The 27,407-nt window shown below is 36.1% G+C and overlaps 1 protein-coding gene across 1 annotated transcript in view; it reads right to left on the reverse strand.

Annotated features, from left to right (window-relative positions):
• LOC103068938 (S phase cyclin A-associated protein in the endoplasmic reticulum-like) overlaps positions 1-27,407 on the reverse strand; it is a 110,380-nt gene that overhangs the window by 56,541 nt on the left and 26,432 nt on the right. The window contains 7 exon segments of the mRNA XM_082931248.1: positions 1,815-1,955; positions 5,276-5,387; positions 5,662-5,779; positions 5,982-6,057; positions 6,769-6,939; positions 18,119-18,334; positions 21,142-21,404. Of these exon segments, the coding sequence (XP_082787374.1) occupies positions 1,815-1,955; positions 5,276-5,387; positions 5,662-5,779; positions 5,982-6,057; positions 6,769-6,939; positions 18,119-18,334; positions 21,142-21,404 (1,097 nt within the window).

The raw sequence follows: 27,407 nt of genomic DNA on the forward strand, positions 1-27,407 counted from the left end.
TAGACTATTACTCAACCATAAAAAAGAACAAAATTCTGCCATTTGCAGCAACATGGATGGACCTAGAGAACATTATGCTTAGTGAAGTAAGTCAGACAGAGAAAGACAAAAACTGTATGATATCACTCATAATTGGAATCTAAAAAATAATACAAATGAACATATATGCAAAACAGAAACAGACTCAGAGATATAGAAAACAAACAAACCAGTGGTAACCAAAGGGAAGAGGGGAGAAGGGAGGGGCAAATTAGGGGTACAGAATTAAGACATACAAACTACTATGTATAAAATAGATAAGCAATAAGGATATATTGCTATTACATGGAATTAAAGCCATTATCATGTAATAACTTTTAATGGAGTATAATCTGTAAAAATACTGAATCACTATGCTGTACACCTGAAACTAACACAATATTGTAAATCAACTATACTTCAATTCAAAAAACTCAAAGAAAGAGCGAACAGAAAAGTAGTTGCCACAGGCCGGGGGGAGGCAGATAGAAATAGGGAGAGATTGGTAAAAGGGGACAAACTTTTAATTATAAGATGAATGAAATCTAAGCATCTAATGTATAACATGGTAACTATAGTTGATAACACTGTATTGTATTGATATAACTGAAATATGCTAAGAGGGTAGAACTTAAATGTTCACACACACACACACACACAAAAGATAAATATGTGAGGTGATGGATATGTTAATTAACTGGATGAGGGAAATCCTTTCACAATGTATATGTATATCAAATCACCATGTAAATACCTATTTTATTTGTCAACTATATCTCAAAAAAGCTGAAAAAGAGAACTGTTTGACTAATAACAAAACAATCTAACTTTAAAAAATGAACAAAGATATTTGAACAAACACTGTACCAAATAAGAGCTACAGATAGGAAATACACACATGAAAAGATGTTCAAAAAGCAAATTAAAAACCATAAGACACTATACATAAAGACTACTATGGAATGGTTAGAATTACAGTATGTAACCATGTCAAGTTGGTGAGAATGTGGCTAACTAGAACTCTCATCCACTGCTGGTAAGAGTATATAAAGTGTTTCTTTAAAAGTTAAACCTATCATAAGACTCTGCCAATATCAGGTATTTACCAGAGAAAATGAAAGCACACGTCTGCACAAACATTTGTACACGAATTTACACAGCAGCTATATCTATAACAGCCAAAAACTGGAATGAAAACAAATGTCCATCAACAATTGACTGGATTAACAAACTAGTATTTCTACACAATGGTATACTTCTCAGCAATGAAAAGGAAATGATACACAACAGCATGGATAAAATTCAAAATAACTATGCTGAATGGAAGATGCCAGGGGAAAGATTACATACTCTATGATTCCATTCATATAAAATTCTGGAAAATGCTAACATCCATAGTGACAAAAAGCAGATCAGCAATTGCATGGTAACAGAGTTGGAGGAAGGAATGAATTACAAAGAGGTATGAAGAAACTTCTGAGGGTGATGGAATTGTTTATTATTTTCATTGTACTGATGGTTTCAGGAATATATATGTCAAAACTCAACAAACTGATGCTTCACATATGTGTTATTTATTGTCTGTGAATTATACCTCAATAAACCTGTAAAAAGTAATACATATCTCACAGGATTATTGTAAGAATAAGGTATTGCACATAATAAGTATCAAATGAGCATGTAAAAATGCTGTTATTCTGGCACAGGATAAACATTTGATAAACATTAGCTTCTCGTGTAACAACTGAAAAAGTACTCAAGTAACTAATTCAATGTTCAAAGCACCTAAGTTATACCTTAGCTTCTTCCTCTTGTGCTTTTTTAACAATTGCTTGTAACTGCACCTCTCGTTTAAATTCAGCATGAAGTAATTTCTCTTCCATCATCCTACGTCGTTGGTCTAGTAACTCTTCTTTCCACTTCCGGACATCTTTCTCCTATATGCAATGAATTATCACATCATTAATTTCAGCATACATAGTCACTTGACAAGAAGTGCAAACAGATAAACAGCTTAGGAATTATAAAGTCAAGAACGTGGGAAGACCTAAAGGATCATGACTAATGATTACGAACACAGCCTATGCAGCCAGACTGATGAGTTCATAATCTACCATGGTCACTTGCTAGATATATAAACTGGGCAACTTTTTTAGCCTATGTCTCAGTTTCCTTATCTATAAAGAGAATAGTAGTAGTACCTAACTCATAGGTTTTCAAGATTGAGTGAATATATGTAAACTCTTAGAACAGTACATTAGACACTGCTCAAGAGAAATATTTGCTGTTATTATTATACTGCACTATGAGCACACTTAAAATGAAAATAGTGTATATGTCTTATCCTTATAAACATTAATGGCTCTATAACCCAAATTCAAGACAGATAATTTTATCCTAGAAATTGAAAAAAAGGTGAGAAGTCTGAAAAATAAATATTTGCATAAGAAACATTCTCTGAAGGAACAGAGAGTTTTGACTATAGAAGAATAATTACATTAGCTCCCTTTACTTCCTTAAAACAATATCAAATAGGAGAAGTAAAAGACTTGTCCTGTGCTCCAAGAAATCAGAACCTGCACCTGCAATAAGAATATAGAAAATCAATGTTGGCTCAACATGAATGGGAAGAAAACTAACATTTCAGTTGAATTTTATCTATATAATAATGTATTTAACCACCTAAAAAAAGTATGATGCAGAAACAGTTCTGGATTAGGAGCTAGGAACAGGTCTTTAAAGCTCTAGCTCTGCAAATTATTGGTCATGTGATATTGGTAACTAGCTCTGCAAATTATTGGTCATGTGACATTGGAAACAGCACTTAGCCTCTCCTAGATTCAGTTTTCACATCTATAAAATGGGGTTCGGGGGACTTCCCTTGTGGCGCAGTGGCTAAGAATCTGCCTGCCAATGCAGGAGACATGGGTTTGATCCCTGGTCTGGGAAAATCCCACATGCCACAGAGCAACTAAGCCCGTGCACCACAACTACTGAGCCTGTGCTCTAGAGCCTGTGAGCCACAACTACTGAGCCCGCACGCCACAACTACTGAAGCCTGCGTGCCTGGAGCCTGTGTTCCACAACAAGAGAGGACGTCGCAGTGAGAAGCCCGCGCGCTGCAACGAAGACCCAAGGCAGCCAAAAATAAATAAATAAAATAAAATAAATTTTTTTAAAAATGGGGTTCAGGATCTGTTCAACTCTGTGTGCCTCACAGAGGTATTGTGGTGATCAGATGAGACCATGTATGTATAGAATAGTGTTGAAACAATAACTCATTATATAAATGGAAGGTGGGATTTATCATTTAAATTAATTGAAGGGATACCTACATTGATAGGAAAATTAAACCAGAGAACCTCTAACGTCTTGTACAATTTCAAGAATTTACTATTTTGGGGCTTCCCTGGTGGCGCAGTGGTTGGGCCTGCACGTCCGGAGCCTGTGCTCCGCAACAGGAGAGGCCACAACAGTGAGAGGTTCGCGTACCACACACAAAAAAAGAATTTACTATTTTGTTTGCATGAGTATATGGAGATTATATTATATAGTGAGAAAATAAAGTATATAATTTTATTTGTATTAAAAACACAATAAGAAGGGAAATTATAATTGTGTTAGAACATTTTTCTAAAGCTTAAAATGAAATAATATATTAACTCTTATAGAGCCCCATGACATGGAGACTGTTTTTCATATTAGATCTATTCAATCTAAATGATTAAAATTTGATTAAAATAATTAAATTCTTGAGATTCAGGTAAAGAGAAAAATTACAGATTTTCTTCCTTTCCCAGCCAACTTTTCCACTGTACTAAGGAGAATCTTACGCCACCTCATTTTTACATTCAAATTATTTGGTCCAATTATTTTTCCCAATTTTAAAACAAACAAAAGTAATGCAAATATTTTTAACCTAGGCATATTAGTCCTCCTTTCTAGGACCAGAAGGTAACAAAGGAGTTCACCTATACTATTAACGGTTACCTATCTTCTGTCATGCTATGTTAGGTATGTGTAGTTCACAGACTTCAAGATGGCTCCAAATGATCCCAGCCACCTCGTATTCAGACCCTTGTGTATTTCCCTCCAACACTGTATCAGGATCGTGACCAATACAATTCAGCAAAAGTGATGGTATATCACTTCCAAGATTAGGTTATAAAAGTTTAGCTTCCATTTTGGCAGCTCACTTGTTCATTCTCTCTTTCTCGTCTTCTCTCAGATTACTCTGTGGGAAAGGTAGCAGCCATGTTATAAGAACATCAGGCTATGGAAAGACCCACATGGCAAGATACTGAGGTCCATAACCAACTGCTAAAGAGGAATCCAGGCCTGCCAATAACCATATGAGAATTTGGAAGTGGATCCTTCAGCTCCAAATGACTGCTGCCCCAGACAACAGCTTGACTGCAACCTCAGGAGAGACTCTGAACAAAGAAATAACAACACAAGCCACTCCTGGTTTCCATGCCCAAGAAACTGTGAGCAGTTGTTTTAGGTGAAAATGTGTGTTGCTTTAAGCTGCTAAGTCTTGAGGCCCTTTGTTACACAGCACACATAACTAATACAGTACTCATGTCTGCCATGTGTAACTAACAATAACAATGACCATATGCTGAGCAACAATCACCTGAGCACCATGCTACTGTTTTACTTGCCACTTTCATCATCACAACTGGTTAACAATGATAATTGTCATTTTATGGATAAAGAAATTAAAAGGCAGTATTGTTATGTAATTTGCCCAGGGCATCATATCCTATTATGTGGTTCAAACCAGGATTTCACCTGATTGGTCATCTCCAGAGCCCATGTTCTTTCCACTACACCACACTGACCAGAAGTTACACTGCTCTAAATACTCCAAGAATCTCTTCCATAAATCTAATTAGTGCCCTACTTACTCAAATCTGATCATCTCAAGCTCAAAACTGTCCTACCAATTCACTGAACACTTTGCACAAGACTCCCCAAGGAAACCCCCACTGAAAATGGCAAAAGACAAAGCACAGCTTTAATAATCCATGTGAACTCAGCAAAACATCAATTTACCAGTTTTTTTAGGAATGACAAATTCTGTTTTCTTTCTTTAACAGGTAGCTTTCTGTAACTCAGTAGACAGAAATGCTTTTGCTTCCTAGTAAATTTATTTTTATTGCTCTTTTAGCTTCTCTCGAACCAGAAGAAGTCAAGTTGAAAATAAGCCCATCAATTTAAGGCAATCATACTTCCCTAAAAATTAAAAACTCACCCTTTCTAACAATTTCTGAAGCTTTAATGTTTTCTCTTCACGTAACTTTTCCCTTAGCTGCTGTGCTTTCATTTGTTTTTCTTCATGTTTCTTCTTAGATTCTGCAATTGTTCTATTAATACAAACAAATGGACAAGAGACACAAATGTTTACATGATAAAGTCAATAATATCTTCTTTAGTCTTCAAAGTTCTTAAAATAAATACAAAAAATATACAAAACTAGCTTTGGCCTAAAATTTCACAGAAACATTGTCACTTTTCAATGGATCTGGAAATGTCTTGAATAATGTACCTTAAAATAGTAAGTAGTAACTCCATTTCATAGTCAAGAACATCTAGTTCCCTTCATGTGAAACATTTCAAATTAATTTTCAAAGGCCATACCTTTTACGAGATGGTGAGGAAAGTTTTTCATGCATGTGAATTCCATGTCCTGGAGGTCTAGCAGGTTCCTCCTCTACAATATCCCCCCAGGATGTATTTTGGCGCCAAGATTCACGAGCTGTTTTCAGATAAAAGAAAACCACTATTGCTTAACCACATAATTCTATAAAACCAACATTTGAGAACAGACTTTTAAAAGGCATCCCACTCTTATTTATTTTACACAAAAACCCCATGTAATTAGATCATCTATTTTATACCCCTCTACCTATACATACAACACACACACACACACACACAAACATACAAACATGTAATACCTTCATAATCTGCAAGGACATCGTTCCAATCCATAGACATACCACAGAAAGATACACTTCCACTGCCTATGCTGGCCTAAAATGTAATAAGAAAAATTGAGTAACAAATATTTGAACCAATTATAACCTTATAAAATGAACTATATATGAAATTTTCCTACCTATTGCTCATATATTTCATTTAGCAAACAGTCCAAAACCAGAAAAAAGTTACATACCTCCTACAGTCACAATAATTACCAAGATAAAAATACCACAGCCTATACATTTTAAGAGGAAGACTAACCTACGTGCCATTAACAGCAGAGACAAACCAAGTAATTTTAAAAGAAAACTATTGGGTTTAAACTATTACTACATAAATTCTGACATAGTTAGAGCATACATCAGAAAAGCTAAAAAGTATTTGTTGGGCATTAAAATTTAATAGGATAACACTGCAAACATTCATGATTACTTTTATTCTTTAAGAAATCCCTCTCATCAACATATATATCCTGAGCGCCTAGTGATAGCAAGGCAATGTATCATATACTTTTCACTAGCAGAAGGAAAAATATATCTTCGACTCTTCTTCAATCTGTACAATTATAATCTGAGAAATGTTGCGTATTTACTTACTCTGAGATTCATTTTCTCGATTTGTAAAATGAGAAAACAACTTCCAACTTGTCAATTGCATTATATATAAAAACACTTAGTAATGGTAAAGTGCTTAAAACAAGACTTGCTATTGTTTATCGTATAAGTCTCAATCACCCAGAGAATAAAAATTCTAAAAGCTCACAGAAAAATCACTGTCGTTGTCAGTTTCAATATTGATATCATTGTTTTCTTCAGCTTCAATTTCTCTAGTTAACTGTTCCTCTTCAGCAATAGCACTAGCAATGGCTTCTTCATTGGCCTTTTCTAGACGATCTGCTAGCTCTTCCTTTTTAGCAAGAACTTCTGCCATAGACTATAAAGTTAAAAACAAAATCAGTTGACTGGAAAGTTAAGTAAGTATTTCTTTATGTTCTAATCATAAATAGTATATATAAAAATAGCATTGATCTAGAATTATAAAACTTGGGGTCCAGTTATATGACTCGGAAATTTCTTAAAAGCAAAAGACTATTTTTTTTTTTTTTTTTTTTTTTTTTTTTTTTTTGGGCCCGGGGCTCCGGACGCACAGGCTCAGCAGCCATGGCCCACAGGCCCAGCCGCTCCGCGGCATGCGGGATCCTCCCGGACCGGGGCACGAACCCGCGTCCCCTGCACCGGCAGGCGGACTCTCAACCACTGCGCCACCAGGGAAGCCCAAAAGACTATTTTATATTCCATAAAATGACACAATAATCCATGAGACCTTTTTACTAAACTGCTGTGTATGAAAAACTGTGAAGTTGTATAAATAATAGTTATTGTTATTAATAATAAAGTGTGAATTTCATTTGAGCACCAAAATTCAAAACACTTACAGGTCAAATATTTGAAAAACAAAAGAAAAACATTATACTTTAAAGGGAATATAAAAAAAAAAATTATGCCGTGCTGGTGATGACACTTTCTGAACATATATACCTTACTTAAAATTATGCATTAGAATTATGTAATACAAATATATGCATCAGAATTATTAATTAATAAATCCCTATAAAAAGCTAAATATGCATACTATAAACCCTAAAGCAAACAGTGAAATAACAAATATTTATGGCTACTAAGCCAACAAAGAAGATAAATTATAAAAGAAAATTAATCAAAAAGACGGGAGAAAAAGGAAAAAGGGGATGAAGAACAGATGAGTCAAAGAGAAAAACAATAAGATGGTAGATTTAAAGGAACCATATCAATAATCACATTATACGGAAATAGAGACTCAAATTGTATAAAAGCAAGACCCCAAACCACATGCTGCCCATATGAAACCTAATTTAAATATGAGAATATAAACAGATTACAAATAAAAGAGCTACCATACTAACACTAAACAAAAGAAAGTTGAAGTACTAATATCAGACGCAGTAGATTTCAGAGCAAAAAATATGACAAGGGATAAAGAAGGTCATTTCATAATGATAAACTGTTAATTCACTAAGAAGACAAAACAATCCTAAAGGTTTATGAACATAATAATAGATCTTCAAAATGAAAGAAGCAAAAACTGATAGAATTACAAAACAAAATAAACTTAATGGGAATGTAAAATGATGCAGCTACCTTGGAAAACAGCCTGATAGTTTCTCACAAAGGTTAAATGTAAAGTTACCATATGACCCAACAATCCCATTCCTAGATGTATATCCAGGAGAAACGAAACCATATGTTCACACAAAAACTTGTACACAAATATTTAAAGCAGCATTATTCATAAATTCCAAAAAGTGGAGAAAACCTAAATGTCCATCAACTGATGAATGGATAAAATGTGGTATATTCCACATTTTTCAATCAGTGGAATATTATTTGGGCATAAAAAGGAATGAAATACTGATACAGGCTAAAACACGAATGAACCTTGAAAACAATATGCCTAGTGAAAGAAACCATTCACAAAGACCACATATTGTATTCCACTTCTATGAAATGTCCAGAACAGGCAAATCTATAGAGACAAAAGACAGATAAGTGGTTGTATAGGGCTGGGAGGGTGGGGTGAAAGGGAGGACTGCTACTGGGCACTGGGTTTCTTTTTGTAGTGATGGAAGTGTTCTAAAACTGATTATGGTGATGTCTGCACAACTCTGTGAATATACTAAAGAACACTGCACTGTACACTCTAAATGGATAAACTGTATGTTATGTAAATTATATCTCAATAAAGTTGGCTTAAAAAAAGTAGTCCCACAGATATATGCAGAGATTTCAATACCCCTCTCTCAACTGACAGAACAAGTACAGAAAATGGGCAAAAGAGACCTGAACAATATTATCAACAAAACTGACGTAGATATTTTCCCAAGAGAAATGAAAACATATGTCCAAAACAAAGACAAACGTTCATGGTGCCTTTATTCATAATAGAGAAACTGGCAACAACTCAAACATCTGTCAACAATTGAATGGATGAACATACTGAGTTACATGCATACAACAGAGTACTCCTAAAGACAATAAAAGAAGAAGGAACTATTAACATACACATCTACATTGATGAATCTCAAAATAATTATGCTGAGTGAAAGAAGCTAAACAAACATTACATTATTCCATATACAGAAAGTTCTTAAAATGCTAATTAATATGTAGTAACAGCAGAATAGTGATAACCGTGGGAAGGGGAAACAGGGAAGAGCAGAAAGGAGGGATTACAAAAGAGAAAGTGAAACCTTTTGGAGGCAATCGATACTTTCATTATCTTGATTATACTGATGATTTCACAGGTATAAACACATGTCAAAATATATCAATGTGTATATTAAATATGTGAAGTTTACTGAAAATCAATAACACCTCAATAAAGGTATTAAAAATGCAAGTGCTTGAGCTTCAGCTTATTGCTGAATTGGTCTGGAGTGGAGCCTAGACATGGATATCCTTTTCAAAGCTTCCCCTCCCCACTTCATTTCCCCTGTTGATACTCTGCCCCCTCAAAACATACAAGATTGTCCCTGGGGAAGAGAATGGGGTGAGAGAGTTTAGATAACAAACTATTTCTTTGCATCATAAGCTTTTTCTCTGTAAATGCTAGAATATTATAGAAACTAACTTGTTAAGGTACCACACAAATATCATACCTAACAATAATTTAAAAAAACTATTAAAGTTGAATATATTTAACTTTGCAGAAAGTAAGTTCTCACATAAGCCTATTTCCTTCTCAATTTTATCTTCTCCAGAGAACATTTCTATTTCACCTCTTAAGACCTGAAGAGATTTTAACAGAGTAACAGAGCTTACAGATGAAATAATGATTAAATTATCCACATACAACTTCTACTATTTTCACACTGTGAAATTCAAATACATATCTGCATACATAATCATTTTTTAAATTTCTAAATTTTCATTAAAATTTGTAATTTCAGTAAATCTAACAAAAATAAATCCATGGTAGCTAGGATTTACATTAGCACATTTTTACAATGGTGGCAAAAGTGGACCTTAAACATAAAGGGTCCTTTATGTTTAATAAATAAATTTTATTATTATAAATTCTTACAGTCATTTTTTGCTTAGGTTTCTGTTAAATAAGAGAACTACAGATTTTTTTAGTTGAACCATGTATGTGACAATACTATATTGAGGGGAAAAAAGAAAACAATTTTCTCAACACTGCAGCAATTCTCTATAACCCTCTATTTAGAACCTAAACAATGACATGCTTATCTAGAGCAACCCACAGAAGCATCTGTGCCAAGACAAATTAAAAAAATAAAATTTTCTAAAATCTTAGTTTAGTTAAAATTCCTCTAAGACCTCTAAGGATATGATAATATTCATATGTAAAGCAGAACTTATTTTCCTTCAAGTATGTACATGTCATTCTCAAAATAACCAAGGGTTTTTAATACTCTACCATAAGCATATTTTACCTACGTGATCAAAATAAAAATGATGAGAGAAGAATTTTGAAATAATTATTTTATGCTTATTTAACTATAGGATCTTTTTCCTCTTTTGAAATTTGATTCATAGAATCCATTTGCAAAATAAATAATTTAATATGACAGCTAGCTATGAAAACAAAAATATAAATACAACCAATTTCTACCGATACATTAAACCCACTATTTACATTACCGTAAATTAGTTAACCTTTAAAACATTCGCACTAAAAAACCTAAGTTAAAAAAAAATTGCCCTTTATTCCTTTATAAAGGAATCTAAATATTTGTTTTTCTTATTACTGTAACTCTTATTTTTCCCTTAAACAATCCATATCAAATTTCAACTGTATCTAATCCTGTTCTCTCTCTAAAATGTATAATTTGGCCTAATATCATCTGTTGGTATCATCTTTCAACATGATGAGGCATTAAGTTTAAAAAGAAATTATAGTATACAGTGGCCAATTAAAAACTAAATTTGGAGTGTAGGAGGAGGAACCAAGATGGCGGAGTAGAGGGATGTGCTCTCACTCCCTCTTGTGAGAACACCAAAATCACAACTAGCTGCTGGACAATCATCAACAGGAAGACACTGGAACTCACCAAAAGATACCCCACATACAAAGACAAAGGAGAAGCCACAATGAGAAGGCAGAAGGGGCACAATCACAGTAAAATCAAATCCCATAACTGCTGGGTGGGTGACTCATAGACTGGAGAACACTTATACCACAGAAGTCCACACACTGGAGTGAAGGTTCTGAGCCCCATGTCAGGCTTCCCAAACCTGAGGGTCCGGCAACCGGAGCAGGAATTCCTAGAGAATCAAACTTTGAAGCCTAGTGGGAATTGACTGTAGGACTTCAACAGGACTGGGGAAAACAGAGACTCCACTACTGGAGGGCACACACAAAGTAGTGTGTGCATCGGGACCCAGGGGAGGGAGCATTGACCCCAGGGGAGACTGAACCAGACCTATCTGCTTGTGTTGGAGGGTCTCCTGCAGAGGCGGAGACGCTGTGGCTCACTGAGGGGACAAGGACACTGGCAGCAAAAGTTCTGGGAAGTACTCCTTGGCGAGAGACCTCCCAGAGTCTGTCATTAGCTCCATCAAAGAGCCCAGGTAGGCTCAAGTGTTTGGTTGCCTCAGGCAAAACAACCACAGGGAGGGAACCAAGCCTCACCCATCAGCAGTCAAGTGGATTAAAGTTTTACTGAGTTCTGCACACCAGAGGAACAGTCAGCTCTACCCACCACCAGTCCCTCCCATCAGGAAACTTACACAAGCCTCTTAGATAGCCTCATCCACCAGAATGCAGACAGCAGAAGAAGAACTACAAATCTGCAGCCTGGGAACAAAAACTACATTCACAGAAAGACAGACAAGATGGAAAGGCAGAGGGCTATGTACCAGATGAAGGAACAAGATAAAATCCCAGAAAAACAACTAAATGAAGTGGAGAGAGGCAACCTTCCAGAAAAAGAATTCAGAATAATGATAGTGAAGATGATCCAGGACCTCGGAAAAAGAATGGAGGCAAAGATCGAGAAGATGCAAGAAATATTTAAGACCTAGAAGAATTAAAGAACAAACAAACAGAGATGAACAATACAATAACTGAAATGAAAACTACACTAGAAGGAATCAATAGCAGAATAACTGAGGCAGAAGAACGGATAAGTAACCTGAAAAAACAGAATGGTGGAATTCACTGCTGTGGAACAAAATAAAGAAAAAAATGAAAAGAAATGAAGACCGCCTAAGAGACCTCTGAGACAACATTAAACGCAACAACACTTGCACTATAGGGATCCCAGAAGGAGAAAAGAGAGCAAAAGGACCAGAGAAAATATTTGAAGAGATCATAGTCAAAAACTTCCCTAATGTGGGAAAGGAAATAGCCACCCAAGTCCAGGAAGCGAAGTGAGTCCCATGCAGGGTAAACCCAAGGAGAAACATGCCGAGACACATAGTAATCAAATTGGCAAAAATTAAAGACAAAGAATAATTATTGAAAGCAGCAAGGGAAAAATGAAAAATAACATACAAGGGAACTCACAGCTGATATCTCAGCAGAAACTCTACAAGCCAGAAAGGAGTGGCATGATATAGTTAAAGTGATGAAAGGGAAGAACTTACAACCAAGATTACTGGGTAAGGATCTCATTCAGATTCAATGGAGAAATCAAAAGCTTTACAGACAAGCAAAAGCTATGAGAATTCAGCACCACCAAACCAGCTCTACAACAAATGCTAAAGGAACTTTTCTAAGTGGGAAACACAACAGAAGAAAAGGATCTATAAAAACAAACCCAAAACAATTAAGAAAATGGTCATAGGAACATACATATCAATAATTACCTTAAATGTGAATGGATTAAATGCTCCAACCAAAAGACACAGGCTTGCTGAATGGATACAAAAAACAGGACCCATATATATGCTGTCTACAAGAGACCCACTTCAGACCTAGGGACACATACAGACTGAAAGTGAGGGGATGGACAAAGATATTCCGTGCAAATGGAAATCAAAAGAAAGCTGGAGTAGCTATGCTCATATCAGATACAATAGACTTTAAAATAAAGAATGTTACAAGAGACAAGGAAGGATACTACATAATAATCAAGGGATCAATCCAAGAAGAAGATATAACAATTATAATTATATATTCACCCAACATAGAAGCATCTCAATACATAAAGCAACTGCTAACAGCTATAAAAGAGGAAATCGACAGTAATACAATAATAGTGCAGGACATTAACACCTCACTTACACGAATGGACAGATCATCCAAAATGAAAATAAATAAGGAAACAGAAGCTTTAAATAACACAATAGACCAGATAGATTTAACAGATATTTACAGTACATTCCATCCAAAAACAACACAATACACTTTCTTCTCAAGTGTGCACAGAACATTCTCCAGGATAGATCACATCTTGGGTTACAAATCAAGGCTCAGTAAATTTAAGAAAATTGAAATCATATCAAGCATCTTTTCTGACCACAACGCTATGAGATTAGAAATGAATTACAGCGAAAAAAAACGTAAAAGACACAAACACATGGAGGCTAAACAACACATCACTAAACAACCAAGAGATCACTGAAGAAATCAAAGAGGAAATCAAAAAATACCTAGACACAAATGACAATGAAAACACGACGATCCAAAACTTATGGGATGCAGCAAAAGCAGTTCTAAGAGGGAAGTTTATAGCTATACAAGCCTACCTCAAGAAACCAAAAAAATCTCAAGGAAAAAATCTAAACTTACACCTAAAGGAACTAGAGAAAGAATAACAAAGAAAACCCAAATTTAGCAGAAGGAAAGAAATCATAAATATCAGAGCAGAAATAAAGGAAATAGAAACAAAACAATAACAAAGACCAATAAAACTAAAAGCTGGTTCTTTGAGAAGACAAAATTGATAAACCATTAGCCAGACTCATGAAGAAAAAGAGGGAGAGGACTCAAATGAATAAAATTAGAAATGAAAAAGGAGAAGTTACAACAGACACTGCAGAAATACAAAGCATCCTAATAGACTACTACAAGCAACTCTATGCCAATAAAATGGACAACCTGGAAGAAATGGACAAATTCCTAGGAAGGTATAACCTTCCAAGATTGAACCAAGAAGAAATAGAAAATATGAACAGACCAATCACAAGTAATAAAGTTGAAACTGTGATGAAGAATCTTCCAACAGGGCTTCCCTGGTGGCGCAGTGGTTGAGAGTCCACCTGCCGATGCAGGGGACATGGGTTCGTGCCCCAGTCCAGGAAGGGCCCACATGCCGTGGAGTGGCTGGGCCCGTGAGCCATGGCCGCTAAGCCTGCACATCTGGAGCCTGTGCTCCGCAACTGGAGAGAATGCAACAGTGAGAGGCCCGCGTACTGCAAAAAAAAAAAAAAAAAAAATCTTCCAACAAACAAAAGTCCAGAACCACATGGCTTCAGAGCTGAATTCTATCAAACATTTAGAGAAGAGCTAACACCCACCCTTCTCAAACTGTTCCAAAAAACTGCAGAGGGAGGAACACTCCCAAACTCATTTAATGAGGCCACCATCACCCTGATGCCCAAACCAGACAAAGATACTACAAAAAAAGAAAATTACAGACCAATATCACTGATGAATATAGATGCAAAAATCCTCAACAAAATACTAGCAAACAGAATCCAACAACACATTGAAAGGATCATACACCATGACCAAGTGGGATTTATCCCTGGGATGCAAGGATTCTTCACTATATGCAAATCAATCAATGTGATACACCATATTAACAAATTGAAGAATAAAAACCATATGATCATCTCAACAGATGAAGAAAAGGCTTTTGACAAAATTCAACACACATTTATGATAAAAACTCTCCAGAAAGTGGGCATAGACTGAACCTACCTCAACATAATAAAGGCCATATATGACAAACCCAGAGCAAACATCATTCTCAATGGTGAAAAACTGAAAGCATTTCCTCTAAGATCAGGAATGAGACAAGAATGTCCACTCTCACCACTATTATTCAACATACTTTTGGAAGTCCTAGCCACAGCAATCAGAGAAGAAAAAGAAATAAAAGGAATACAAATTGGAAAAGAAGTTAAACTGTGACTGTTTGTAGATGACAGGATAATACACATAGAGAATCCTAAAAATGCCACCAGAAAACTACAAGAGCTAATCAATGAATTTGGTAAAGTTGCAGGGTACAAAATTAATGCACAGAAATCTCTTGCATTTCCTATACACTAATCATGAAAAATCTGAAAGAGAAATTACAGAAACACTTCCCCTTACCATTGCAACAAAAAGAATAAAATACCTAGGAATAAACCTACCTAGGGAGACAAAAGACCTGTATGCAGAAAACTATAAGACACTGAAGAAAGAAATTAAATATGATACCAACAGATGGAGAGACATACAATATTCTTGGACTGGAAGAATCAACATTGTGAAAATGACTATACTACCCAAAGCAATCTACAGATTCAATGCAATCCCTATCAAATTACCAATGGCATTTTTCACAGAACTAGAACAAATCATCTTAAAATTTGTACGGAGACAAAAAAGACCCCAAATAGCCAAAGCAGTCTTGAGGGAAAAAGAACAGAGCTGGAGGAATCAGACTCTCTGACTACAGTAATCAAGACAATATGGTACTGGCACAAAAACAGAAGCACAGATCAATGGAACAAGATAGAAAGCCCAGAGATAAACCCATGCACCTATGGTCAACTAATCTATGACAAAGGAGGCAAAGATATACAATGGAGAAAAGACAGTCTCTTCAATAAGTGGTGCTGGGAAAACTGGACAGCTACATGTAAAAGAATGAAATTAGAACACTCTCTAACACCATATACAGAAATAAACTCAAAATGGATTCAAGACCTAAATGTAAGGCCAGAAACTATCAAACTCTTAGAGGAAAACATAGGCAGAACACTCTTTGACATAAACCACAGCAAGATCTTTTTTTTTTTTTTCGCTGTACGCGGGCCTCTCACTGTTGCAGCCTCTCCCATTGTGGAGCACAGGCTCCAGACGCGCAGGCTCAGCGGCCATGGCTCATGGGCCCAGCCGCTCCGCGGCATGTGGGATCTTCCCGGACAGGGGCACGAACCCGTGTCCCCTGCATTGGCAGGCGGACTCTCAACCACTGCACCACCAGGGAAGCCCGCAAGATCTTTTTTGATCCACCTCCTAGGGTAATGGAAATGAAAGCAAAAATAAACAAATGGGACCTAATGAAACGTGAAAGCTTTTGCACAGCAAAGGAAACCATAAACAAGACAAAAAGACAACGCTCAGAATGGGAGAAAATATTTGCAAATGAATCAACAGACAAAGGATTAATCTCCAAAATATATAGACAGCTCATGCACCTCAATATTAAAGAAACAAACAACCCAATCCAAAAATGGGCAGAATACCTAAATAGACCTTTCTCCAAAGAAGACATACAGATGGCCAAGAGGCACATGAAAAGCTGCTTAACATCACTAATTATTAGAGAAATCAAACTACAATGAGGTATCACCTCACACCAGTTAGAATGGGCATCATCAGAAAATCTACAATCTAGAAACAATAAATGCTGGAGAGGGTGTGGAGAAAAGGGAACACTCTTGCACTGCTGGTGGGAATGTGAATTGGTTCAGCCACTATGGAGAACAGTATGGAGGTTCCTTAAAAAACTACAAATAGAACTACCATATGACCCAGCAATCCCACTACTAGGTATATACCCTGAGGAAACCAGAATTCAGAAAGAGTCATGTACCAAAATGTTCATTGCAGCTCTATTTACAATAGCCCGGAGATGGAAACAACCTAAGTGCCCGTCGTCGGATGAATGGATAAAGAAGATGTGGCACATATATACAATGGGAGTCATTTGGTGAGACGTGGATGGACCTAGAGACTGTCATACAGAGTGAAGTAAGTCAGAAAGAGAAAAACAAATATCGTATATTAACGCACTTATGTGGAACCTAGAAAAATGGTACAGATGAACCGGTGTGCAAGGCAGAAGTTGAGACACAAATGTAGAGAACAAACATATGGACACCAAGGGGGGAAAACCGTGGTGGGGTGTGGATGGTGGTGTGCTGAATTGGGCGACTGGGATCGACATGTTTACACCGATGTGTATAAAACCAATGACTAATAAGAACCTGCAGTATAAAGAAATAAACAAAACCTAATACTAAACTTTCTTTGGGTTATTTGTATGGAAATATGTTAATATAAATGTTTCAGACATTACATGAAATTTCTAAAAATCTTATATGTTCTGGTATAATGTTATGTCATAATTCTAGTTATTACCTTCAAATGTATATCTCAGAAAAAACTAAATTTCCTTGTCAGTTGCAAAAAAAAAAAAAAAAACCAAAGTAAATTTGAATTTTTTCTCAACAACTTTTTATATGTGCCTATTCCTTTTGAAAATTACTTTTTAAACAAACCCAGCATGACCTAATCTGAATTATACTCAGGCCAAGTATCTTAATACTAAAATGGGAAGCAGAAAGACATGAGCAGAATTAAACAGTCATCCAAAAACATAAACCTATAAGTAATTTTAAGTCAACGCATTTTTAAAGATTCTGCAATAGGGATGATAAATAAATTTCATCTTAAAGACCAACTGCAAGCAAATGATAATAACTGTCTAAAGTACTCTGTTAAGAGAATTCTTAAAGCTAAGTTCACAATTTCCCATCAATCAGAGTGGTAGATGTTGCATAGAAAACATTATTATGATAGTTTCTTAATGCTAAAGAACATGTGATCAAATCACACACAAAGTGAATGATTTTGAGCAAGTTATTTAATTCTCACAGTCTCATTTCCTTCCTTTACAAAACAAGAAGAAATTTAACTATATCAAAATATTGTTATAAGAATAAAATGTTAAAATGAAATAACATATATAAAATGCTATGTTAAAAAGTGCTTGTAAAGTGTAGAGAACTATACATTACAATTTTTTATTATTGGGGTTTATGTCTCTTTAATATATTTACTCAGAATTCCGATAAGTTGTTCTTACCAAGTTAGCAGCACTCACATTTGAAATATCTGAAGGATCCATTTCACTTTCTATTCCTGCTTTCTCTTCTGAAAATTTGTCTTCACTTGCCTGCAAAGGTGTGTCAGCTTGCTGAGTAACTGAAACACACTCTATATCAATGTGAACGGCAGGTATTTCAGAAGTCTGCACAGAATTGTCTTGTAAGAAACTACTGCCAGAGTTCTTGACATCATCCAGTGTACTCACTGTGAACTAACGAAACATATTACAGATTGAGTCAGAGATAATGGAAAATACTCACCAACTTATTTCACTCTAGAAAACCTGATTCTGTTTAACCTATCAACTGTAAAGCAGCAGTTGACTGACAGACGACTCAGTCATTTTTTGGTATGTTTCAAGTGTAAGAAGAGAAACCATTAAGCAGCCACAAATTTTATTTGCACATCTACTATGTTTAGGACACCACATAGCACATAACACCAAATCTCAGATCTAAAAGAGAAATACACCATAAAAAGTAAAGTATATGTCAGCATGCAGTTTCATTATGCAATTCATATTCTTTAGACTTCAATAGGCTCTCCATTCCCCTTTAGGAATATTTAACACATAACCAAGAGAAACGTAAAAACCATTTAAACAAATACAACTTTTGCTGAAGTCAAATACATACCCATTTTTTTAAAACTTTCTAATTTAGTGAATAGGAACAAGCCTTTATTTTCACTTTCTAACAGAGTACAGAAAGAATGGTGCTATGTTTTCCAGCTATACTCAGAGTAATGAACTCCAAGGAGAAGAACTAAAATCTAAAATTGTGAATTTAAAACTTACATCACTACTTAAATAAACATTAGATAAACAGTGCAGTGGCCATAAAAACCCTAGTTTGATATAGTATTTATATAAATATTAAACTTGGCCAAGTCATATAAACTACTTGAAAAATCCTACTATTGGTTAGAACTTTAAAGTGTCCCAAAGTGTTCATTTTAGCATAAGCATTATTCAAATTGCATCACAATGTTTACATTGCTATCAACATTACCCATACATCAGTCACCATGGTTTATAATCTTCTCAGTAATATTTACATTAGCATTATTGATCTTCACAATATAGTCAACCCTGTTTATTAAAAAATCAATATCAACTTAAAAAACAAAATCAAAGCTAAACTATAATGTTGAAAAATAGATAAAAATGCTAATTCCATTTTCAGAATGACAGTGGAGAAAACAATTATTAATACTAGCTTGGCCACCACAAGCAGTGAACTTTTATACTGAAATAATTTAACAATAATTACTCAAAAGTTCTATGTATAGACTATTTCTAAAACCTCAAAAAATCACATAAGTTTATTCATTACACAGAATCAGCATAATTTTTATACTATTAAATTTTATAGTTAAAATATAATACATGTACCAAGAATGCTAGATGTTAGTTAAGTGACATAAAAAGTGATTTCGTCATCAAATTTACCTATGTTTAAAAGTTTCTTAAAGTTTCACCCAACAACTATGTACTGATTACTTCCTACATATCTTTGACTCTGCTCCATATTGTGGGAAATTAAAAGGCAACATAAGATAATGCCCACGAGGAGCTTTCAATCTCATGTGGGCACAAAACATACATACATTAAAGAGTTATAAAACATCAGGAACAATGTAGGATTAAGAGCCATTATTATCATTAAGGAAAAAAACCATGGAAGTTGAGTACAGTTTCTAATAAAAATAAATATCCTACAGGTAAAAGGAGAGAATTTTAAAAGGCAGATACTATTCTGGACTGAGAAATATGACAACTATTTTACAACTTTTTTACTTAGTCCCTGTACCTTATCAAAGAATCTCTCTTATATTTCATTGGTCATTTTACATAAAATTATACTAACTGAACTTAAAATGTTTTTGTAAACAAATATCTTTTAAAAATGCATTGCTGGAACTTCCCTGGCGGTCCAGTGGTTAAAACTCCATGCTTCCAACGCAGGGGGTGCAGGTTCAATCCCTGGTCTGGGAACTAAGATCCCACATGCCATACAGGGTGGCCAAAAAAAAAATAATAATAATAATAAAATAAAAATTTTTTAAAGTCCTGTTTTTAAAAAAAAAATGCCTTGCTTAACCGAGTAAGTAAAATAAACTTCAAATGGACTGACAGAAGAGTATTGGGAATATTAACTTTAAAGAATTATTTAAATATAAATCACTCTATACTCAAATTGTAGGAAGTAAAAGTAGAGCAAGTGAAAAATTATTCTACTTTCATCACCATTTAAAATAACACTACAAATGAAGGAGGAGGACACCATTTTAACCAAGTAATCAAAGTTAACAAACTTGGGCAAATTGATATGATATGCCTTTAAATGTGAGACTAAGAACAATCACTTTATTTCTGTCAAAAATGTATAAGCTAAAGTGAATAATGAATAAACAAACTGAAGAACACTGTACAAAACAACCCACAATGTATACTTCAAAAATATTAATGTCATGAAAGACAAACACAGGCTGAGTAACTGTCCCTGGTGAAAGACATTAAAGAAACAAAGCCAAATACAATGTGTGACTCTAGATTGGATCATGCATCATGGAAAAAAATTCTATGAAGAAATTATTGGGACAACTGGAAATTTTTAAATACAGACTATAAATTCGATAACAATATTATATAAATGTCAAATTCCCCGAATTTTATAATTATAGTGTGGTTATATAAAAGAGTTTCTTTGTTCTTTAGAGATATATGCTATAGCATTTAAAGGTGAATGGTTACAATATTTGCATATTACTCTCAAATGTTTAGCATACAATATGAGTGTGTGATATGTAAATAGAAAAAATATGGCAAAATGTTAATCTGTGAATCTACGAAAAGAGTACAGGAGAGTTCATTATTCTATTCTTGCAACTTTTCTGTAGATCTGAAATTTTTCACAATAAAAAGTAAAAAAATGAAGTAGAAAAATTAAGACATTCCAACATACGTATATACATTCTTTACAAAAAAGCAATAAAAGGATTTTCAGAATGTACTACCTGGGTTCTCTCTGCAAGAGGATGATCAAATGAGTGTAATGAGTCTTTGAGCCGAGATTCTATAGTATTAGAAGGTCCACCTCCAACAAATTCACCTTTCTGAATACTGCTGTCAAGTAGAAGATGTACATTTTCTTTATCACTGTCATCCTTTGACCTTAATGCTTCTGTTGGTAATGAAACTTTTGGCATCACTGCTGTTGATCGTGAACGAACAGGCCTTCCTCTCTGAACAGTTTCCCATCCTTCAGCATCTTTCCGTTCTATGCAATTGAGGGAAGAAAATAAATCAAGATTTCTTTGATGATAAACATTTTCAAAAACCTACAAAATAACATTTTCCAATCTAATTCCCATTAAATATAACTAAAATATAAACATGACACTAATTACTATGCAAGGTGTATTGTGCACAAGTGTGTGTGTATTCTCTAGTTCCTACAACCACACTGTGGGGTAGGCATAATTATCCCTATCTTACAAATGATAAAACTGAGATTAAGACTGACCTAAGACCCTGGGACTTCCCTGGTGGTCCAGTGGTAAAGAATTCGCCTTATAATGCAGGGGACACGGGTTCGATCCCTGGTCCCACATGCCAAGGGGCAACTAAGCCAGAGCACAACAACTACTGAGTTCACACTCCTCAACTAGAGAGCCTGCATGCGGCAAACTACAGAGCCCATGTACCCTGGAGCCTGTGCACCACAACTAGAGAGAAACCCGTGTGCCACAACAAAAGATCCCACGTGCCTCAATGAAGATCTGGCGTGCCGCAACTAAGGCCCAATACAGCCAAAAATAAAATAAATAAATAAGAAATAAATCCTTAAAAAACAAAAGAGACTGACCTAAGGCCCCAGTCAGAACGTAATAACATTTATACTGTGTATACTATGTGCTAGCACTGTTCTAAGTGCCTCAGATGTAACTCTTTTAAATAAACCCTCTTAGAGGGTTCACAACAACCCTCTAAGACCAGTACTATCATTCCCATATTACCAGTGAGGAAACTGAGACAAAGAGAGGTTGAGTAATTTACCCAAGGTCACACACTTAGTAAAGGTAAAGCCAAGATGTAAGTCTAGGCAAATTGGTTCTGATGTCCATAGCCCAATGAATATGTAAAAACTACCTCCCCTTCTTTTAGAATCCAAACATAGGCCTTGGTCCAAAATCCACATTCTTCTTCCCCTGTCTCAGTACTAACAGTATACACCGACTTAGGAAAAAAAGGTAAAAAACTATTTTAATGATCATAAGATTATAGTGTTAAATGAATGAACCCTCAATGATCTAGTCCAGTATTTCACCATACACATAAGAAAATGAGGGCCTGTATCCAAAGTCACAGAGCAAACTAGCCTAAAATAAATAAGCTTCTACCAAAATGTTTCAAAATTTCACAACCTGAGATATATATGTATACAGTGATAGCCACAATTTTTAAAATTTTATAGGCTAATTGTGATCTGTCAAAATTAGTATGAAGACTTCCAGTTCTGGTCAAGATGGAGTAGCCTCACCTTCATTTCCACGTCCTCCTACTTACAATTAAGAACTCTGGAAAAAAACATACAAAATAAGCACAGGACGATTTTAAAAGATAGAAAGTAGTAGGTGGACTGCCTAGTGACCCTGGGAATTGAAAAGCAGCACAGCAGTGAGTTCTGTTTTTGTTTATTGCTGACAGGATGCTATAAAAGCCTCCAATCCAGAAGGACCAACTGACATAGACAAAACAGGCAACAGCAATACTTGTTTTGCCAAGCCAAAGGACAGAGAAAAGGATGGTCTAAGAAAACAGAACCATTTTGGCAATATTCCTTCTATTCTAGCCAAACGTCAGTGGAAAACTTCCACCCCATAGTTTCAACAGGGGTAAGCAGAGAGCTGAACTTCTGTTGACCACCTGGCAGAAGCAGATGGTGGTCCAATTCCCTCACCAAAACAATGTCAGCAAAGGTGAACAGTGAGCTGAGCTCTTACCTCCAATTTGCATTAATAACACTAAACAAAGCAGTAGGAACCGTACTTACTCAGCAATCCACTTTCCCTCACACCTAGTGTCAGTGGGAGGTGAACTTCCACACCCACCAAGCAGCAGTGACACTTAATGAGGTAGTGAAAGTCAGAACTGGTAGACACTGACCTAGTCAGCTAGCTGGGAGGGAGTCCGGGAAAAAGTCTGGAACTGCCTAAGAGGCAAGAGACCATTGTTTCAGAGTGCACGAGGAGAAGGGATTCAGAGCACCGCCTAAACGAGCTCCAGAGATGGGCACGAGCCATGGCTATCAGCACTGACACCAGAGAAGGGCATGAAACACTAAGGCTGCTGCTGCAGCCACCAAGAAGCCTGTGAGCAAGCACAGGTCACTATCCACACCTCCTCTCGGGAGAGCCTGTGCAGCCCACCACTGCCAGGGTCCCATGATACAGCGACAGCATACCCGGGAGAACACAAGGCGTGCCTCAGGCTGCTGCAACGTCACAGTGGCCTCTGCTGCCGCAGGCTCAAGCCGCATACCATACACCTCCCTCCCCCAAGCCTGAGTGAGAAAGAGTCACCTAATCAGCTGCTACTTTAACCCCATCCTGTCTGAGTGAAGAAGATGCCCTCAGGTGACCTACATGCAGAGGCAGGGCCAAATCCAAAGCTGAACCTCAGGAGCAGTGTGAACAAGAAGAGAAAGGGAAATTTCTCCCAGCAGCCACAGGAGCTGCGCATTAAATCTCCACAATCAACTTGATGTACCCTGCACTTGTGGAATGCCTGAGTAGACAATGAATCATCCCAAAATTGAGGCAGCAGGCTTTGGGAGGACTGTAGACTTGGGGTTTGCTGTCTGCAAATAATTTGTTTCTGGTTATATGTTTATCTTACTTTAGTATTTAGAGTTTATTAACATAAGTAGAATTGTTTATTGATTTGGTTGCTCTCTTACTTTTATATGTGTGTGTGTATATATATATATCTTTTTCTTATTTTGTGAGTGTGTATGTGTACATTTCTTTGTATGACTTTGTCTGTATAGCTTTGCTTTTACCATTTGTCCTAGGGTTCGGTCTGTCGTTTTTTTTGTTTGTTTGTTTTAAGTATATTTTTTAATGCTGGTTATCATTGGTGGATTTGTTTTTCAGTTTGGTTGCTCTCTTCTTTCTGTCTTTTTTTTCTTTTATTACTTTTTAATAATTATTTTTCATTTTTGATTTTAATAACTTTATTTTTTCTTTCTTTCTTTTTTTCTCCCTTTTCTTCTGAGTCGTGTGACTGATAGGGTCTTGGCACTCTGACCAGGTGTCAGGCCTGTGCCTCTGAGGTGGGAGAGCCGAGTCCAGGATATTGGTCCACCAGAGACCTCCCGGCTCCACGTCATATCAAATGGCGAAAGCAATCCCAGAGATCTCCATCTCAACTCTTAAACCCAGCTCCACTCAAAGACCAGCAAGCTACAGTGCTTGACACCCTATGCCAAACGACTAGCAAGACAGGAACACAACCCCATGCATTAGCAGAGAGGCTGCCTCCAATCATGATAAGGTCACAGACACTCCAAAACACACCACAGGATGTGGTCCTGCACACCAGAAAGACAAGATCCAGCCTCATGAACCAGAAAACAGGCACCAGACCCCTCCACCAGGAAGCCTACACAACCCACTGGGGGCAGACAACAAAAACAACAGGAACTATGAACTTGCACCCTGCTAAAAGGAGACCCCAAACACAGTAAGTTAAGCAAAGTGAGAAAACAGAGAAATACACAGCAGATGAAGGTGCAAGGTAAAAGCATACGAGACCAAACAAACAAAGAGGAAATAGGCAGTCTACCTGAAAAAGAATTCAGAATAATGATAGCAAAGACAATCCAAAATCTTGGAAACAGAATGGAGAAAATACAAGAAAACTTTAACAAGGACCTAGAAGAACTGAAGACCAAATAAAAAATGATGAACAACACAATAAATGAAATTAAAAATTCTCTAGAAGGAATCAATAGCCAAAAAACTGAGGCAGAAGAATGGATAAGTGACCTGGAAGATAAAATAGTGCAAATAACAATCACACAGCAGAATAAGGAAAAAAAAATGAAAATAATTGAGGACAGTCTCAGAGACTCTGGGACAACATTAAACACTCCAACATCAGAATTATAGGGTTCCCAGAAGAAAAAGAGAAAAAGAAAAGGACTGAGAAAATAGTTGAAGAGATTATAGTTGAAAACTTCCCAAATATGGAAAAGGAAATAGTCAATCAAGTCCAGAAAGAGCAGAGAGTCCCATACAGGATAAATACAAGGAGAAACATGCCAAGACACATATTAATCAAACTATCAAAAATTAAATACAAAGAAAGATATTAAAAGCAGCAAGGGAAAAACTACAAATAACATACAAGGGAATCACCAGAAGGTTAACAGCTGATCTTTCAGCAGAAACTCTGCAAGCCAGAAGGCAGTGGCAGGACATATTTAAAGTGATGAAAGGGAAAAACCTACAACCAAGATTACTCTACCCAGCAAAGAAGCCATTTAGATTCAATGGAGAAATTAAAACCTTTACAGACAAGCAAAAGTTAAGAGAATTAGGCACCACCAAACCAGCTTTACAACAAATACTAAAGGAACTTCTCTAGGCAGGAAACACAAGAGAAGGAAAATACGTACAAAAACAAACCCAAAACAATTAACAAAATGGTAAAAGGAACATACATATCAATAACTACCTTAAACGTAAATGCATTAAATGCTCCAACCAAAAGAAACAGACTGGCTGAATGGATAGAAAAGCAAGACCTGTATATATGCTGCCTACAAGAGACCCACTTCAAAACCATGAACACATACAGACTGAAAGTGAGGGGATAGACAAAGATATTCCATGCAAATGGAAATCAAAAGAAAACTGGAGTAGCAATTCTCATATCAGATAAAGTACAGTTTAAAATAGACTATTACAAGAGACAAAGAAGGACACCACCTCATTAACAAGGGATTGATCCAAGAAGAAGATATAATAATGGTAAATATTTATGCACCTAAAAAGAAGCACCGCAATACATAAGGCAAATAATATCAGCCGTAAAAGGGGAAACTGACAGCAACACAATCATACTAGGGGACTTTAACACCCCACTTTCACCAATGGACAGATCATCCAAAATGAAAATAAATAAGGAAACACAAGCTTCAAATGACATTAAACAAGATGGACTTACTTGATATTTATAGGACATTCCATCCAAACAACAACACAATACACTTTCTTCTCAAGTGCTCATGGAATATTCTCCAGGATAGATCATATCTTGGGTCACAAATCAAGCCTTGGTAAATTTAAGAAAATTGAAAGACTATCAAGTATCTTTTCCGACAACAATGCTATGAGACTACATATCAATTACAGGAAAAGATCTGTAAAAAATACAAACACATGGAGGCTAAACAATACACTACTTAATAACCAACAGATCACTGAAGAAATCAAAGAGGAAATCAAAAAATACCTAGAAACAAATGACAATGAAAACACAACGACCCAAAACCTTTGGGATGCAACAAAAGCAGTTCTAAGAGGAAAGTTTATAGCAATACAGTCCTACCTTAAGAAACAAGAAACATCTCAAATAAACAACCTAACCTTACACCTAAAGCAATTAGAGAAAGAAGAACAAAAAACCCCCAAAGTTAGCAGAAGGAAAGAAATCACAAAGATCAGATCAGAAATAAATGAAGGAAACAATAGCAAAGATCAATAAAACTACAAGCGGGGTCCTTGAGATGATAAACAAAATTGATAAACCATTAGCCAGAGTCATCAAGAAAAAAACAGAAGACTCAAATCAACAGAAATAGAAATGAAAAAAGAGAAGTAACAACTGACACTGCAGAAATACAAAGGATCATGAGAGATTACTACAAGCAACTCTATGCCAATAAAATGGACAACTTGGAAGAAAGGGACAAATTCTTAGAAATTCACAACCTGCCAAGACTGAACCAGGAAGAAATAAAAATATGAACAGTCCAATCACAAGCACTGAAATTGAAACTGTGATTAAAAATCTTCTAACAGGCGGCTTCCCTGGTGGCGCAGTGGTTAAGAGTCCGCCTGCCGATGCAGGGGACACAGGTTCGTGCCCCGGCCCGGGAAGATCCCACATGCCGTGGAGCAGCAGGGCCCGTGAGCCATGGCCACTGAGCCTGCGCGTCCGGAGCCTGTGCTCCACAACGGGAGAGGCTGCAATGGTGAGAGCCCCGCGTACC

The sequence above is a fragment of the Lipotes vexillifer genome, unplaced genomic scaffold (assembly GCF_000442215.2).
Source record: "Lipotes vexillifer unplaced genomic scaffold, Lipotes_vexillifer_v1.1 scaffold2063, whole genome shotgun sequence".
Lineage (NCBI taxonomy): Eukaryota > Metazoa > Chordata > Mammalia > Artiodactyla > Lipotidae > Lipotes > Lipotes vexillifer.